The 13,103-nt window shown below is 33.3% G+C and overlaps 2 protein-coding genes across 6 annotated transcripts; both read left to right on the forward strand.

The window, feature by feature from the left end:
- Positions 1-252: 252 nt before the first annotated feature.
- LOC108489793 (serine/threonine protein phosphatase 2A 59 kDa regulatory subunit B' eta isoform-like) lies at positions 253-4,345 on the forward strand. 3 transcript variants are annotated; one of them, XM_017794517.2, is made up of 4 exons: positions 253-600; positions 680-828; positions 1,757-3,201; positions 3,609-4,345. In XM_017794517.2, the coding sequence occupies exons 3-4, from the start codon at positions 2,002-2,004 to the stop codon at positions 3,957-3,959; spliced, it is 1,551 nt and encodes a 516-aa protein (XP_017650006.1). In that variant the 5' UTR covers positions 253-600; positions 680-828; positions 1,757-2,001; the 3' UTR covers positions 3,960-4,345. The 3 variants fall into 3 exon arrangements, with proteins under 3 accessions (XP_017650006.1, XP_017650007.1, XP_052886294.1); XM_017794518.2 differs by having other exon boundaries at positions 733-828; XM_053030334.1 differs by lacking the exon at positions 253-600 and having other exon boundaries at positions 607-828.
- Positions 4,346-6,634: 2,289 nt separating this feature from the next.
- On the forward strand, positions 6,635-10,962 carry LOC108458564 (probable carboxylesterase 11). Of its 3 annotated transcripts, none has more exons than XR_008285976.1 (3): positions 6,635-7,849; positions 9,611-10,322; positions 10,614-10,962. XR_008285976.1 is itself a non-coding variant. In XM_017757982.2 (2 exons), the coding sequence occupies exons 1-2, from the start codon at positions 7,041-7,043 to the stop codon at positions 10,146-10,148; spliced, it is 1,347 nt and encodes a 448-aa protein (XP_017613471.1). In that variant the 5' UTR covers positions 6,635-7,040; the 3' UTR covers positions 10,149-10,840. The 3 variants fall into 3 exon arrangements, 1 of the variants encoding a protein (XP_017613471.1); XR_008285977.1 differs by having other exon boundaries at positions 9,611-10,302; XM_017757982.2 differs by having other exon boundaries at positions 9,611-10,840.
- The last annotated feature ends 2,141 nt before the right edge of the window (positions 10,963-13,103 follow it).

A 13,103-nucleotide genomic window follows, 5' to 3' on the forward strand; every position in this document is an offset into this window, starting at 1 on the left:
CAGTAAAAACTGATGGAACTTTAACAAAAGGACAAATCTGCTATTTGATTTAACATGTAGGGACCAATTTACTCATTTTTAAAGTAGAGGGGTAAAAGTACAAGGACCTTCATCGCACTTTAACCAATTTTCTCATTCTTTTTCTCCGGCAAGTATCCTAGTCGCGGTTGAGTTGTGCGTGAAAACCAATACCTCGATAAACTGGTCTCCTTTTCCCAGTTTTAACCTTTCTCTCCTATTCGAAAGGAAATAAAGGTGAGTTTTTGGGAAGGGTAATTTCGTCATTTGGATTTCATGTTCATCTTTTAGAAAATCAAAAGCGAAAAAATGTGAGCTTTGAGGATGTAAATTTCAAATTTTTGCTGAGAAAGTTTTAGAAAAGATAAAATCTTTTTTTCTTTTTTCTTTTAAATGATTAATCAGACAATAATTAATTAGACAATTATTTACCTTCAAAAACAAAACATCATCAACAACAGCAACAACCCAAAGCTTTGATTGATTGATGGTGGTTTTTTTTTCTCTCTAAATCCATTATTATTTTTTATCTTTTAGATTCTAAAATATATACAAGAAAGGATTAGCTCAGCAATCTCTCTTGTAAGTATAGGATTCATTCTAATTCTAATTCTAATTCTAATTTTTTTTCCTTTTTCTTTATTAATAATGATGGTTAAAGTTTTGTTTTGGCATATCTTTCTTTTGGTGGAAAATGGCGGTTGGGTTTTTAAGATCAAACCCAGATCTTGTTACCTTTTGATCTAGCTGAATGCTTTTGTTAATTTGTGGGAGCTGATGAGAATTAGAGTCAAAGGAGGTACAAAACAGGTAAATATCCTTTGTCCCTTTCATTTTAAAAGTAATTTAGCAACAAAATTAAAGCTTTTGGGACTGAATTTCATGGTTGGATGAAGGCAATTGGATTCTTTTCTTTAGGTATATGGGTCAGTTTATGACTTGCCATTAAAGTGAAGAAAAGAAGATGAAGTTAAATGAGATTAGCTTTATTAATTAGGGCTTTTGTTAGTTGATTGATGTAGTCTAGATTGGGTGATGACTATTAGGTATGCTTGGCCCCTAAAGTGGAGAAAAGAAGATGAACTCAAATGAGATTAGTAGTTACACTAATTGGGGCTTTTTTTATGGTTGGATGTACTCTAGATTGGCCTGATTTTGTGTGTGTTACATATTTTCAACACACACACAGATAATATACATACATACATATATATATTATGCTGCATGCTTTGCCCCTAAAGTGGAGAAAAGAAGATGAACTTAAATGAGATTAGTAGTTATATTAATTGAGGCTTTTGTTATAGTTGGATGTTATCTAGATTGGCCTGGTTTTGCGTGTGTTAGATATTTTCAACACACACAGATTATATACATATACATATATATATATAATCTGCTGCATGCTTTGCCCCTAAAGCGGAGAAAAGAAGGTGAACTTAAATGAGATTAGTAGTTATACTAATTGGGGCTTTTTTTATAGTTCGATGTACTCTAGACTGGGTTGGTTTTGTGTATGTCAGATATTTTCAACACACACACATATCTATATTTGCTATACTCTTGGCTGTATTTGTGTGTTTTAGATATTTTCAACACACACATACACACGTATATATGACGCATGCTTTGCCACTGACCTGGAAAAAGGATGATGAATATAAATCAGATTAGCTGTATGAATAAGGGCTTTTGTTACAGTTGATTGATAACTCTGGCTTGGACTGGTTTCATGTTTTAGATATTTTCAACTTATGAAGTTGGTTGATGTTGCCGTTCAAGCAAACAAGGGTTCTTTGTTGGACATAACTCATGGTAGTGAGGATCGAGTTGTTCATTTATCAGTGGTTTTCTGTTTATGAGTCCAACAATTTATGGTGCCGATGTTTTCCTTTGTGAGCCTTTTGATGGTGCATTTGCTTGGAAGGGTTTTCTTTTCTTATCTAGTTGTTTAGTGCACGAGAAGAGATTAATTAGTTTTATGTTATGATGATCAAACAAATATTTAATAGGCTTCCACGGAAACAATCTAAGTCAAGTGACAATCGTGAGGGAGGTGGAACCTCTGCCTCTTCTTCAAATGCTTATACCAGTTCAAGAAATAATGCAAATTCTGGCGGTCCAGCCTCTTCTGGTGTTAGTTCTACACCAAATTTAGGGCTGAATCAAGGGAATAAGGTTTCTCAAGTGGTGAATACAAAGCTGAATGGAGATGTATTGGCCTCTTCATTTGAGACATTGCCTAGTTTTAAAGATATTCCGAATTCCGAGAAGCAGAACTTGTTTATCCGAAAGCTGAACCTGTGTCGTGTCGTGTTTGACTTCAGTGACCCAACAAAAAACCTCAAAGAAAAGGATATCAAGCGACAAACTTTGCTAGAGCTTGTAGATTATGTTTCATCTGCTAATGGGAAATTCCCAGAGATTGTTATGCAGGAATTCGTGAAGATGGTGTCTCTGAATTTGTTTAGACCACTTACTTCACCTCCACGTGAGAACAAGGTTTTAGAAGCATTTGATGTGGAAGATGAGGAGCCATCGGTTGACCCTGCATGGTCTCATTTGCAAGTTGTCTATGAGTTATTCTTGAGGTTTGTGGTGTCACCCGAGACAGATGCAAAACTGGCCAAGCGGTATATAGATCACACTTTCATTCTAAAGTTACTAGATCTTCTTGATTCCGAGGACCCCAGAGAAAGGGACTCTTTGAAAACTCTTCTGCACCGAATTTATGGGAAGTTCATGGTCCATCGTCCATTCATCCGGAAAGCAATCAACAACATCTTTTACCGTTTTATTTTTGAAACCGGAAAACACAATGGAATAGCTGAGCTATTAGAAATACTGGGAAGTATAATCAATGGGTTTGCTTTACCACTGAAGGAGGAACATAAGCTCTTTCTTGTTCGTGTACTGATACCACTTCACAAACCGAAGTGCATACCTGCGTACCACCAGCAGTTATCTTACTGCATTACTCAATTTGTCGAGAAAGACTGCAAGCTTACTGACACTGTTATACGGGGCTTGCTGAAGTACTGGCCGGTTACCAATAGCTCAAAAGAAGTCATGTTCTTGGGTGAACTCGAGGAAGTTTTGGAAGCAACACAATCTGTGGAGTTTCATCGTTGCATGGTACCCTTATTCCGTCAGATTGGCCGCTGCTTAAGTAGTTCGCATTTTCAGGTAAGATGTCATCAGCTTACTGCTTGCACTGTTCGATTCTTTATTTTTCTTTAACAAAAGACCCTTAAGAGAATATAACTGAATAAGTAAATCAAATTTAAAGTAAGCTTTAATGGTGGCTTAAGGTGGTGAAGTGAATACATATGATCTGAGCCCGATTGTTGCAGTATTAGATCAAGAAAGGCAGTTGTGAACCTGTGATATATTCTGCTGAAGTAGGTCCAGAAGAAACTGATGCATTTGATAAATTGTAATCCGTCTGCTTTTCTTGTGTGAAACCGCGTCTCATTAAACATGCGTGCTTATATTTATGTTCCCAAAATAGCATTTTCGGTGTTTAAGGATGATGTTAATTTTGTTGCAGTCTTTCCCTTTTGATCTGTTTGAAAAGCTTGATTACTCTGTAGGTGGCCGAGAGGGCATTGTTCTTATGGAACAATCATCATATCGAAACCCTAATAAAGCAGAACCGTAATGTTATACTTCCAATTATCTTTCCTTCCTTGGAAAGGAATGCAAGAAGCCACTGGAATCCTGCAGTGCAGAGCTTGACACTAAACGTCCAAAAGATTTTCTCTGACAATGACCCCGAGCTCTTTGAGGAGTGCTTGCATATGTTTCAGGAAGAAGAAGCACGAGAAAATGAGGCTAAATCAAAACGGGAAGCCACATGGAAACGGTTAGAAGAGATTGCAGCAATGAAAGCTGCCAGTAATCAACCAGTGCTCATTTCCCTGAAAGTAACTACTCGCAAGTGATCCGGCTAGGACACGAGGTTACCATTGTTGTTGGCAATGGTACGTTTACGAGATCGATTTGCAAACCATAAGGTTTGGTATTAAAGCTGAGTTTTATCATTGTATCCAGTTGGTTCACCTTCTGAATATTTGGTTTCCTAGATTTTGGTATCACAGGGTTCATTTAAGATTTCCTATAATTTAGGCCTATTTTGCTCATATATTCATATAATGTATATACTACAATGGATAGGGACCAAAAAAAAAAAAAAAAAGTTTGGGTTTTAGACATATTTTTCATTGATAATCTTTTAAGGGTGGCAAGGAAAAACCATGAATTCCACATATATCTTCTGTTCTTTTATTTATATTTAGATTTACTTAATGGCATTTAACTTCTTGATAAATGTGGATGTACATGAGAAGTCCTTTTATTATAGGGACTTGATTAAATTAGTCCCTTCATTATTAAATAGATCAATTTAGTTATTGTACTATTGAAAGGAATCATATAAGGTCATATTGAAGTAGAGTTAATGTTTAATGTTTGAAAAATATCATTTATTGTTTTAAGTGTTAATTATGTTACAATTTGGACTTTTTTTAATAGTGTAGGGATTGAATTAATTTATTTAGTTATGGAGGGACTAATTTGATTCAGTCCTATAATACAAGGACTTCTCAAATACTTTTAACCTTTTTGATAAATGTTGAAAACCACAATCCAATATCTATTCCTTACAAAGGTCACATATGCTTCTAATTAAAGCAAAGGGATTGGATGATGCATTACCTTCCATAGCAGAACGATTGTCACATTCAACACTAATCTGTCTAAAGTTATGATTATTATTATTATTATCACTCTATCATAAAAAAAATGCTTGACTATTTAATATTTTTTATTACTTACCTTTAAATGGTTAATAGAAAGATAATCTGTCAGTTTTTAAATTTACATAATAGAAATTGTAATCGTCAAATATTTATACATTATGTCAATTTTGTTTTGATTCTAGAAAATTAACTTTGAATGTTTACGCATTTTGTAATTTGGTCCCTTTTGTAGTTTTGTTTTTCTTTATGATCTTTTCAGTTAAAAAGCTAAAAAAAAATTATCAACTAAAATAGATCAAAAGTGTACCGAAAATAGAAACATCCAAAAACTCAACATATTAATTTTTACCTTTTCTTATTTTTTTTTCTTTTGATACTCTGATTCTCCATCATTGGATAGAACATTAATAGCTGAGATGACTCATTTTTAGTCGATTTACACTTTATTGATTTTATAAAATTCATATTTGAATCGTTTGATGTCAATTCGGCTAAGCTGCTCTAGTTATTGTTGTTGTAGTTATTATTAATGTTTTCGGCAAACTCAAAGAGCTTTACCACTCATTCAATTAACCTACTATTAAAAAGAAAATAAAAGTGTCTGTAAAATCATCAACTTCCAGAGTTGAAACCATAATAAGCTTAGTTGAGTTCAGAGAGTAGATATATCGATATTAGATGATGGGTTTTGTTGATAAATAGGAGCAATTAGAGTGCTACCATTACATTCTTCTGGGACGTTGTCCCATTTGACTCAGTTGAAAAATGAAGAACAACAAGAAACAAAATGAGCCGAATCTTGCGGCCAATTCAATTTCTTTTAAAAAAAAAGTACTCACTTTGTTAATTCAATCTAATTTCAAGTCTAACCACGTCACAATGGATCCAAAGCATAAACTTCCATTTTTTTTTAGGGGAAGGGCTAAACTATAGTTTGTGCAATGGCCGATTTCAAACTCACTTAATCAGAACTAAATATGAATGCATTCTAGCGCTTCCAAATACACCAACAAAGTAGCCTAAATAACATGTTCAAAGAGATCAAAATCAATCGACGATAATGGCTCCTTCAATTGGAATGTTCATGACGAGAGCTATGTCTTCCAATGTGATTGTTATTTTATTGTAAGCGAAGTGAAAAGTAATAACATATCATCTCCACCTTTCTACTAAAGTAGCAAGAAATAGTAGTCGCAACGGAATAAAAAGTGTTTCAGTCACCTTAAAAAATCCCACTAATTCTAAATGAACTTAGAAATTGACAATGATAAGAGATAACTTTAGCTTAGGTGAACAAACAAAATGAGGGAGGGGATATTTATAAGCATTATAATATAACTTTTTGTAAGAAGTCGACGCCTCTAATTAATTATGGTTAGTTGAGCTAAACAATTAAATTTTAATTTCTAGATAAACTCGACACTAATGAGTGTTGAAGTCCATTTAATACATTTATAAATGTTAGGTTTATAGTAAACTGTCTGATTCTATAAAACTCGACATTTATAGGTGTTGAATTCTATGAAATATATTTATTAAAGTTAAATTTACATTAAATAAAAAATTATTACAAACTCAACATTTATGAGTATTGAGCACCATATATTGTATTTATTAGAGTAGATTTATTGTATAGGGTGAAAACTTAATTAATTTAATAATGTTAAAATCATTTTGTTAAATTAAAATTTGTATTAAAATTTAATTTCATATTTAAAATAAAAATAAATTAATAATTAAGAACGAAAGGTAAATTTGAATAGACTATATATTTACCCACAATTAATATAAAAAATAATAATAAAATTAAACGAATTGCACCGTAACTCAGCGTTAATTCAAACTCATTCAAAAATTTAAACTAATAGAGCATTTAAATAAAAAATTGGTATAGTTGTTGAATGTAAATGTAAGATGTCATCATCCAACCATCCAGTTTCTTGTTTCCATAGAACTCTCCAGATTTTAAAAACCCTAATTTCATGTGAAATTTCAATCCTAATTAACCATTTCAATTTCAACTCCCCTTTCCCCCAAAACCATGATTTTACCTTAACCTGAATCCCCCCCAAAAAACAATACAAATTATTTAAAACAAAGAAACAAAAAGGAAAAAAGGGGGGGCTTCATCTTTTATTTCTGGTTTTTGCAAACCCATAAAAGAAAATCCCAGAAAAAAAAAACCAGATTTGTTTTTGAGCAAGAACATCATAAAAAGGGGATTTTCTTTTATTTTTTTGTAAGAAAAGAAAATTTTCAAAGGAAATGCCAAGCGTAGCTTTGAAATTATACAGTGTGTTCTTCAAGTTCCTCTTGAAGCATCGGTTGCAGAACCTGATCCAAAACGCTATTGACGAATCATCCAATCCGTATGGTGTTACTACCAGACCCGAAGAATCCGTTTCCGCTTCCAATCCTTCGTTCACCGATGGTGTCGCTACTAAAGACATCCACATCGATCCATTCACTGCTCTTTCTATTCGGATCTTCCTCCCGGATTCGTCCCTTTCTCCTCCAGAACAGCCCGATTTGAAACCCAATCTCAGATCGTCCGGAAATGATGACCCAAATTCCCATAATCACCGCCGGAGTAGTTATGCCCCATCGAATGTCGGAGCTCCGAGAAACGATCCGAGAAGAAGCAGTTTAGAGGGTTTAAATTTAAGATCTGACAACAATGTTTATCGAGGTTATTCACCATCACCTCAAAACTGTCGAAAATTACCGATAATGTTACAGTTTCATGGAGGTGGTTGGGTGAGTGGGAGTAATGAGTCGGTTGCTAACGATTACTTTTGTCGAAGGATAGCGAAATTGTGTGATGTTATAGTCATCGCCGTCGGTTACAGGCTGGCACCGGAGAATAAGTATCCGGCAGCGTTTGAGGATGGATTGAAGGTGTTGAACTGGTTAGCAAAGCAAGCAAATTTATCAGAGTGTAGTAAGTCGATGGGGAGTGGAGCGCGTGGGGTTGGATCAGAGTTCACCAAGGCTGAAGTTCAGAGACATATTGTGGATACTTTCGGGGCTTCAGTAGTTGAGCCATGGTTGGCTGCTCATGGAGATCCATCAAGGTTGTTATTCCTATATAAAGTTTGGATCTTGTTTGCATTTATTAGGTTAAAAGTGTTGGAATTATTTAACCGTAATTCGATCCGAGGCATGAATGGAATGCTACAATCTTTGATTTTGTGTGTGTTTTTTAGATCTGCTGTAATTTCTATGCATTGGTTTTTGTTGGTTTTGTTAAGGAGAGGAGCTAGAAAGGATAATTTGATCTGGGAAATTTGAGTTTTTAAGCTTAAATTTGTTCGGTTTTAGTAGATGCAATGTAAGTAACTTTTATGCTTGATTTGATGATCGTTAGATTTTATATGCATTTTATTTAGTTGAGATGGTTCGGAGTTAGGAAGTGCATTTCAATTAGGGAAATTTGAATTTTTAAGCTTAAATTCGTTCAGTTTTAGTAGATGCAATGTGGGTAATTTTTATGCTTGATTCGATGATTGGTAGATTTTATATGCATTTTATTTAGTTGAGATGGTTCGGAGTTAGGAAGTGCATTTCAATTAGGGAAATGCTACTTGTAAACTTGAATTTGTATGATTTGATTAGATAGATATAGTTTGAATGGATACTTTTGAATGAGGTTTTAATGGAGAGTAAATATGGTTCGGATATCTTGTGGTTGTGGTTGTGGAGAGTAGATATAGGTTGAATGGATATCTTGTGATTGCTCTTTGCAGTAAGCTGTCGTTCTGTGTATGATGAACTTTTAGAAACTATATTATTCAATCTCCAAACCCGAAATTTCCAGGAAAGTTTTTGTGGCTTCGTCTTTGTCTTTTGTGCACCATGACCACCTCTTGATTTCATTTATGTTTTCTGTAATCTCACATTGTGATCTCAACGTTGAAATTAAAAAAGTATATCTAAAGCATTTCTCTTCCTTTCATTTGTGTTTCGATTTGATTGTCTAAGCTAGGATGTCCTTAAGATATATACATTTTGTTCATGGTTGTCCTTGATTCTAGCTTGTGTACCTATTTATAGTTTTAATTTATGTTTGTGGCATAGAGGTCCTTTATTGACATCTTAGATGGTAAAAAAGTATGCATTCATCCTTTTCTTTACTATTTTGAGGATAAAAAAGTTGTTTTGATTTACCCTAGGCTTATGTTCTTGTGTATTTTGATTTGACTGGTTTAACAGAAGCCTTAGAAAGAGAGTATATACTTTTAAGAATACCATTAGATTTTGTCCTGAGAATTCTTGAATTGTGGACGGGGCTTGCTTGAACATGATTTTTAATTCTTGTTTTTAAGCAACTTATGCCTGAATTTTCTTATTTCCATTGTATCACGTAGCATTTTACGTTCACATGTTATGATCAAAGGCTATTGAGACAGTATGTATAGCTAGAGTTTGAGTTATTGCTTAATGTCTGGTTGACAATTGATTGTATCATGTTCGTTTATGCTTCTTAAGTCTGGTAAACAAACTTCTCAATTGTAATCTCTGGTATTTGTTGAGTATATAGTTTTCATGGGGAACAAAAGCATGCAAAAGATACCGAATCAACCTGGAAACCATGCTTTTGAGTGAGATAGAATTCTGGTAGGAAAGAATCTATATGAATTGAGCCCAAGTTTGATCTCACACCTGACACATATATATATAGAGAGAGAGATATGAGATAATGTTGGCAAATCATGTTTAATTGTTGAAGCTGTAAAATTGCTGGTTCTTACAACTTTTTTTCTAATTTATTGATTCCTGAAATTTTTGTATTGCTGTTTCGCCTAATGTTTAATTTTGATATATCGTTTAAACAGATGTGTTCTACTTGGGGTGAGTTGTGGAGCGAACATTGTGGATTATGTGGCTCGCAAGGCTGTCGAGGCAGGCAAGCGATTGGATCCTGTCAAGGTTGTAGCACAGGTCCTAATGTACCCATTCTTCATTGGAAATGTCCCGACACAATCGGAAATAAAGTTGGCAAACTCTTACTTCTATGACAAGGCAATGTGCCTACTTGCATGGAAACTCTTTCTTCCGAAGGAAGAGTTCAGCCTTGACCATCCAGCCGCCAATCCACTTATTTCAGACAGGGGACCTCCTCTTAAATTCATGCCACCAACACTGACCGTCGTAGCAGAACATGACTGGATGAGAGACCGAGCAATTGCTTACTCAGAGACACTTAGGAAAGTAAACGTTGACGCACCTGTTCTTGAGTATAAAGATGCAGTTCATGAATTTGCAACCCTTGACATGCTTTTAAAGACTCCTCAAGCTCAGGCTTGTGCCGAGGACATTGCCATCTGGGTTAAGAAATACATCTCAACGCGAGGTCATGAGTTCTCTTATTAAGTGGGTGGTTTCAAATGCGGGAAAAAGGATTAGGACAATGCCTCATCCACTGGCATCCTTTTTTGTTTGAAAAAGAGAACAATTACAAGGATGCCATAAAAGAGGATTCGGACAATGTATTGTATTTGTTCTTTCGTGCTAATCCGAACTTCAGGTTTGCACCTCGGTTTCCAGGTTTATCCTATGCCCTATTCTCTTCTTTTTTTGTAAGATAGAACCTTTTTCTGATTGTAGATTAGTGAGTTGACTCAGTTGAGTTGATATTACTTGCTTTTGAGTGCTGCACACCACATTGAGATGTTGTCAATAACATTCTTTTTTTTTTTTTTACCCTGTGAATTATAATGTACTATTTCTAGCCAATAGGGTTTTTGATTTATTCAATGGAACACATTATTCTTTGCAATATAGCAATGGCAACCATCATTTTTGTGGCATGTAACTCTTATCTATGTTGTAAACAAGGATGTTTGAATTCGACTGGACTGGCTGGTCAGACTGGTTGGATCGGGAGCCGACCGAGGTATTGGTCCAGAGAAGGATTTTGAATCGGTTAGATCGGTTGAATTGGATTTTTTTAATGATTTTTAATCGAACTAGTCAGATCGAAGAATCGATGACTTCGATTAGTTTAAAAAACATTGGTTGTAAATGTCGGATAATATGAGTATTTTCAAATTCTCTTTTGTGTATTTGGAGGTTATTGTAAGGCGTTTAACGCTTTCACATCTTTGCATTGGCAAAGGAGTGATCCCAATTGCAACCATGGCATACAGAATTTATCCGGCTGCAAAGCCAGAGCAGTCGCCCGATATATTCCGATACCAATACACTTTGATAATCAATCATATATATATATTAAAAAAGCTATCCACTTAAAAAATTCAACTTTTAATTATACTTCTATTATCTACTTACGAAATTTTACATCAATAAAAAAATAATCTAGCCTTTTTTTTTTTTTAACTTTAATTATTTTAAATAAGAAATTATATGTTGATCAGTCCAAATTGTTGTTTGGTTTCTTTAAAAAAAACAAAATCCGAACTTGGTTGAGTTTAGTGTGACTTGCTCTGCTTTACTTCACTAGGACCATACCAGAAGATCAATCACCTTCCCAATAGCAGAAACCTCTCTGTGCATCATCTATCACTACGCTGACTCATTATCAAGCATACTCAAAAAGGCCTTACAAGGTGACACACGGCTTAGAAACCAAATAACTTGTATATATACATTCTCACTTATCAATCTCTTCACACAAAAGACTTGTGCCAACCTCACTCTTTCCCCTTCGTCCCTTTATTCATGCCCCCACCTAACATCAACCAGACACGAATTCAAGGATGTTTTGAATTAATCAAATCGAATTGAAAATGGATGTGGATGTGGATTTAAAAATATTTTTACAAGGGAAGTCGATAAAACTAGGGACTCATACTATAAATTTTTTAAGGTCCTTTGTCGAAATTGATTATTATTAGAGTACACATTATTCATTCGAATATTAAAAAAAATAAAATTCTAGGTTGTTAATGTTAGAATAAATAATAATTCTGGCCTTTTGGTGAGACAAATTAAAATATGAATCTAGGACAAAACAAAGAAAAAAAAAGTTATCTTCATGGTTGTTTGAATCGGATCGAAACAAGTGGTCGGATCAAGAATTAGTCAGAGTATTAGTTCGAAGATAAGTATTAGACTGATTGACTTAGGAACTAGTTGAACCTTGTAAAAAACCGATTGAACTAGGCAGTTGAACCAAATTTTTTTTGTTTTTATGAATTTTAATGATCTATAATAAAACAGATCGAATCAATTAAACTGATAAATTGATAACCTGAACAATTCAATCACAGATTTGATTCTAAAAAACTCGGAAAGATTTATTGCACATAATGATTATTTGAATATGAATTAAAATATTTTCATAATATTTTAAGCCATTGAGATCTAAAATAAAAATATAATTGGATTTGGGTGGGTATTATTCCTCAACATGGAACCAACAATCTCTGATTTTGCCACGTTATCTCCAAGTTAAGGTTGACACGTTTGGGTCTTTGAAGAGTATGCATTCATTTATTTTGCAAAATATTATTTATTTTAATATTACAAATAAATAAATATAAGAATATAAATATAAATTTTATTTTACTTTTATTTATTTAATATATACGGGAGGGATTCACGTATAGATACAACTATCATATTCTATATTCTATTTATATAGATTATATATGTCAAATTTAATATAAAATTAAAAATATTAGGTTATTTATTTTATATAAAAAACTTTCAACCATTTAATAAATAGTGGTGACGACATGTTGGTAGCGGCCCCAGCCCCTTAAACGGAAAATTCAACTTTTCTTTCTTCAAAGTTTATAAAAGATTAGGTTAGTACATAGTAAAATTGCACTTTAACCCTTAAGAATGATAAATTATTGATTTAGCATTTTAAAAATCATAAATATAAAAGCTATTAAAGTGGTGAAATTGCATTTTACTTTCATAAAATATACAACTTAATTTTGACCCCTCAAAAAAAAAAAAGTTCTGGTTTTGCCTTTACCAATATGACTGAGATATTAGATCGGTTCAAAAACTTACGTGTATGACTAATACAATTATATTAATAAATTCAACGATTAAATCGTTAAAATATTAATTGTACAAAAATTCCTCCTCTATTTATAAATATTAGAACAAAGTTAGACGGAAAAATCAAAATTAAATTACAAATTTAAAAATTTAAATATAATTTTATCATTTTATTAACTTGTAATTTTACAATTTCTATCCCACTAAACCACAATTATAAAAAAAAAAAAATTGGGGACCAAGGACTTATCTATCTACCTCCCTTAGCCATGTTTGTATTAATTGAAGTAACATAATTAATAAATAATAAGGCTATGAAGATTAAATTTATGTTTTCTTATATTTAATTTA

Source organism: Gossypium arboreum, chromosome 7 (genome assembly GCF_025698485.1).
Source record: "Gossypium arboreum isolate Shixiya-1 chromosome 7, ASM2569848v2, whole genome shotgun sequence".
Taxonomy (NCBI): Eukaryota; Viridiplantae; Streptophyta; class Magnoliopsida; order Malvales; family Malvaceae; genus Gossypium; species Gossypium arboreum.

What these genes read in the sequence shown, in the direction of transcription:
- LOC108489793 (XM_017794517.2), top strand. Translation starts at nt 2,002, where the DNA reads ATGATGATCAAACAAATATTTAATAGGCTTCCACGGAAACAATCTAAG. An exon ending in TAAGTAGTTCGCATTTTCAG is followed by an intron (nt 3,202 to 3,608) that starts GTAAGATGTCAT and finishes ATTACTCTGTAG; the next exon opens with GTGGCCGAGAGGGCATTGTT.
- LOC108458564 (XM_017757982.2), top strand. Translation starts at nt 7,041, where the DNA reads ATGCCAAGCGTAGCTTTGAAATTATACAGTGTGTTCTTCAAGTTCCTC. An exon ending in GCTCATGGAGATCCATCAAG is followed by an intron (nt 7,850 to 9,610) that starts GTTGTTATTCCT and finishes TCGTTTAAACAG; the next exon opens with ATGTGTTCTACTTGGGGTGA.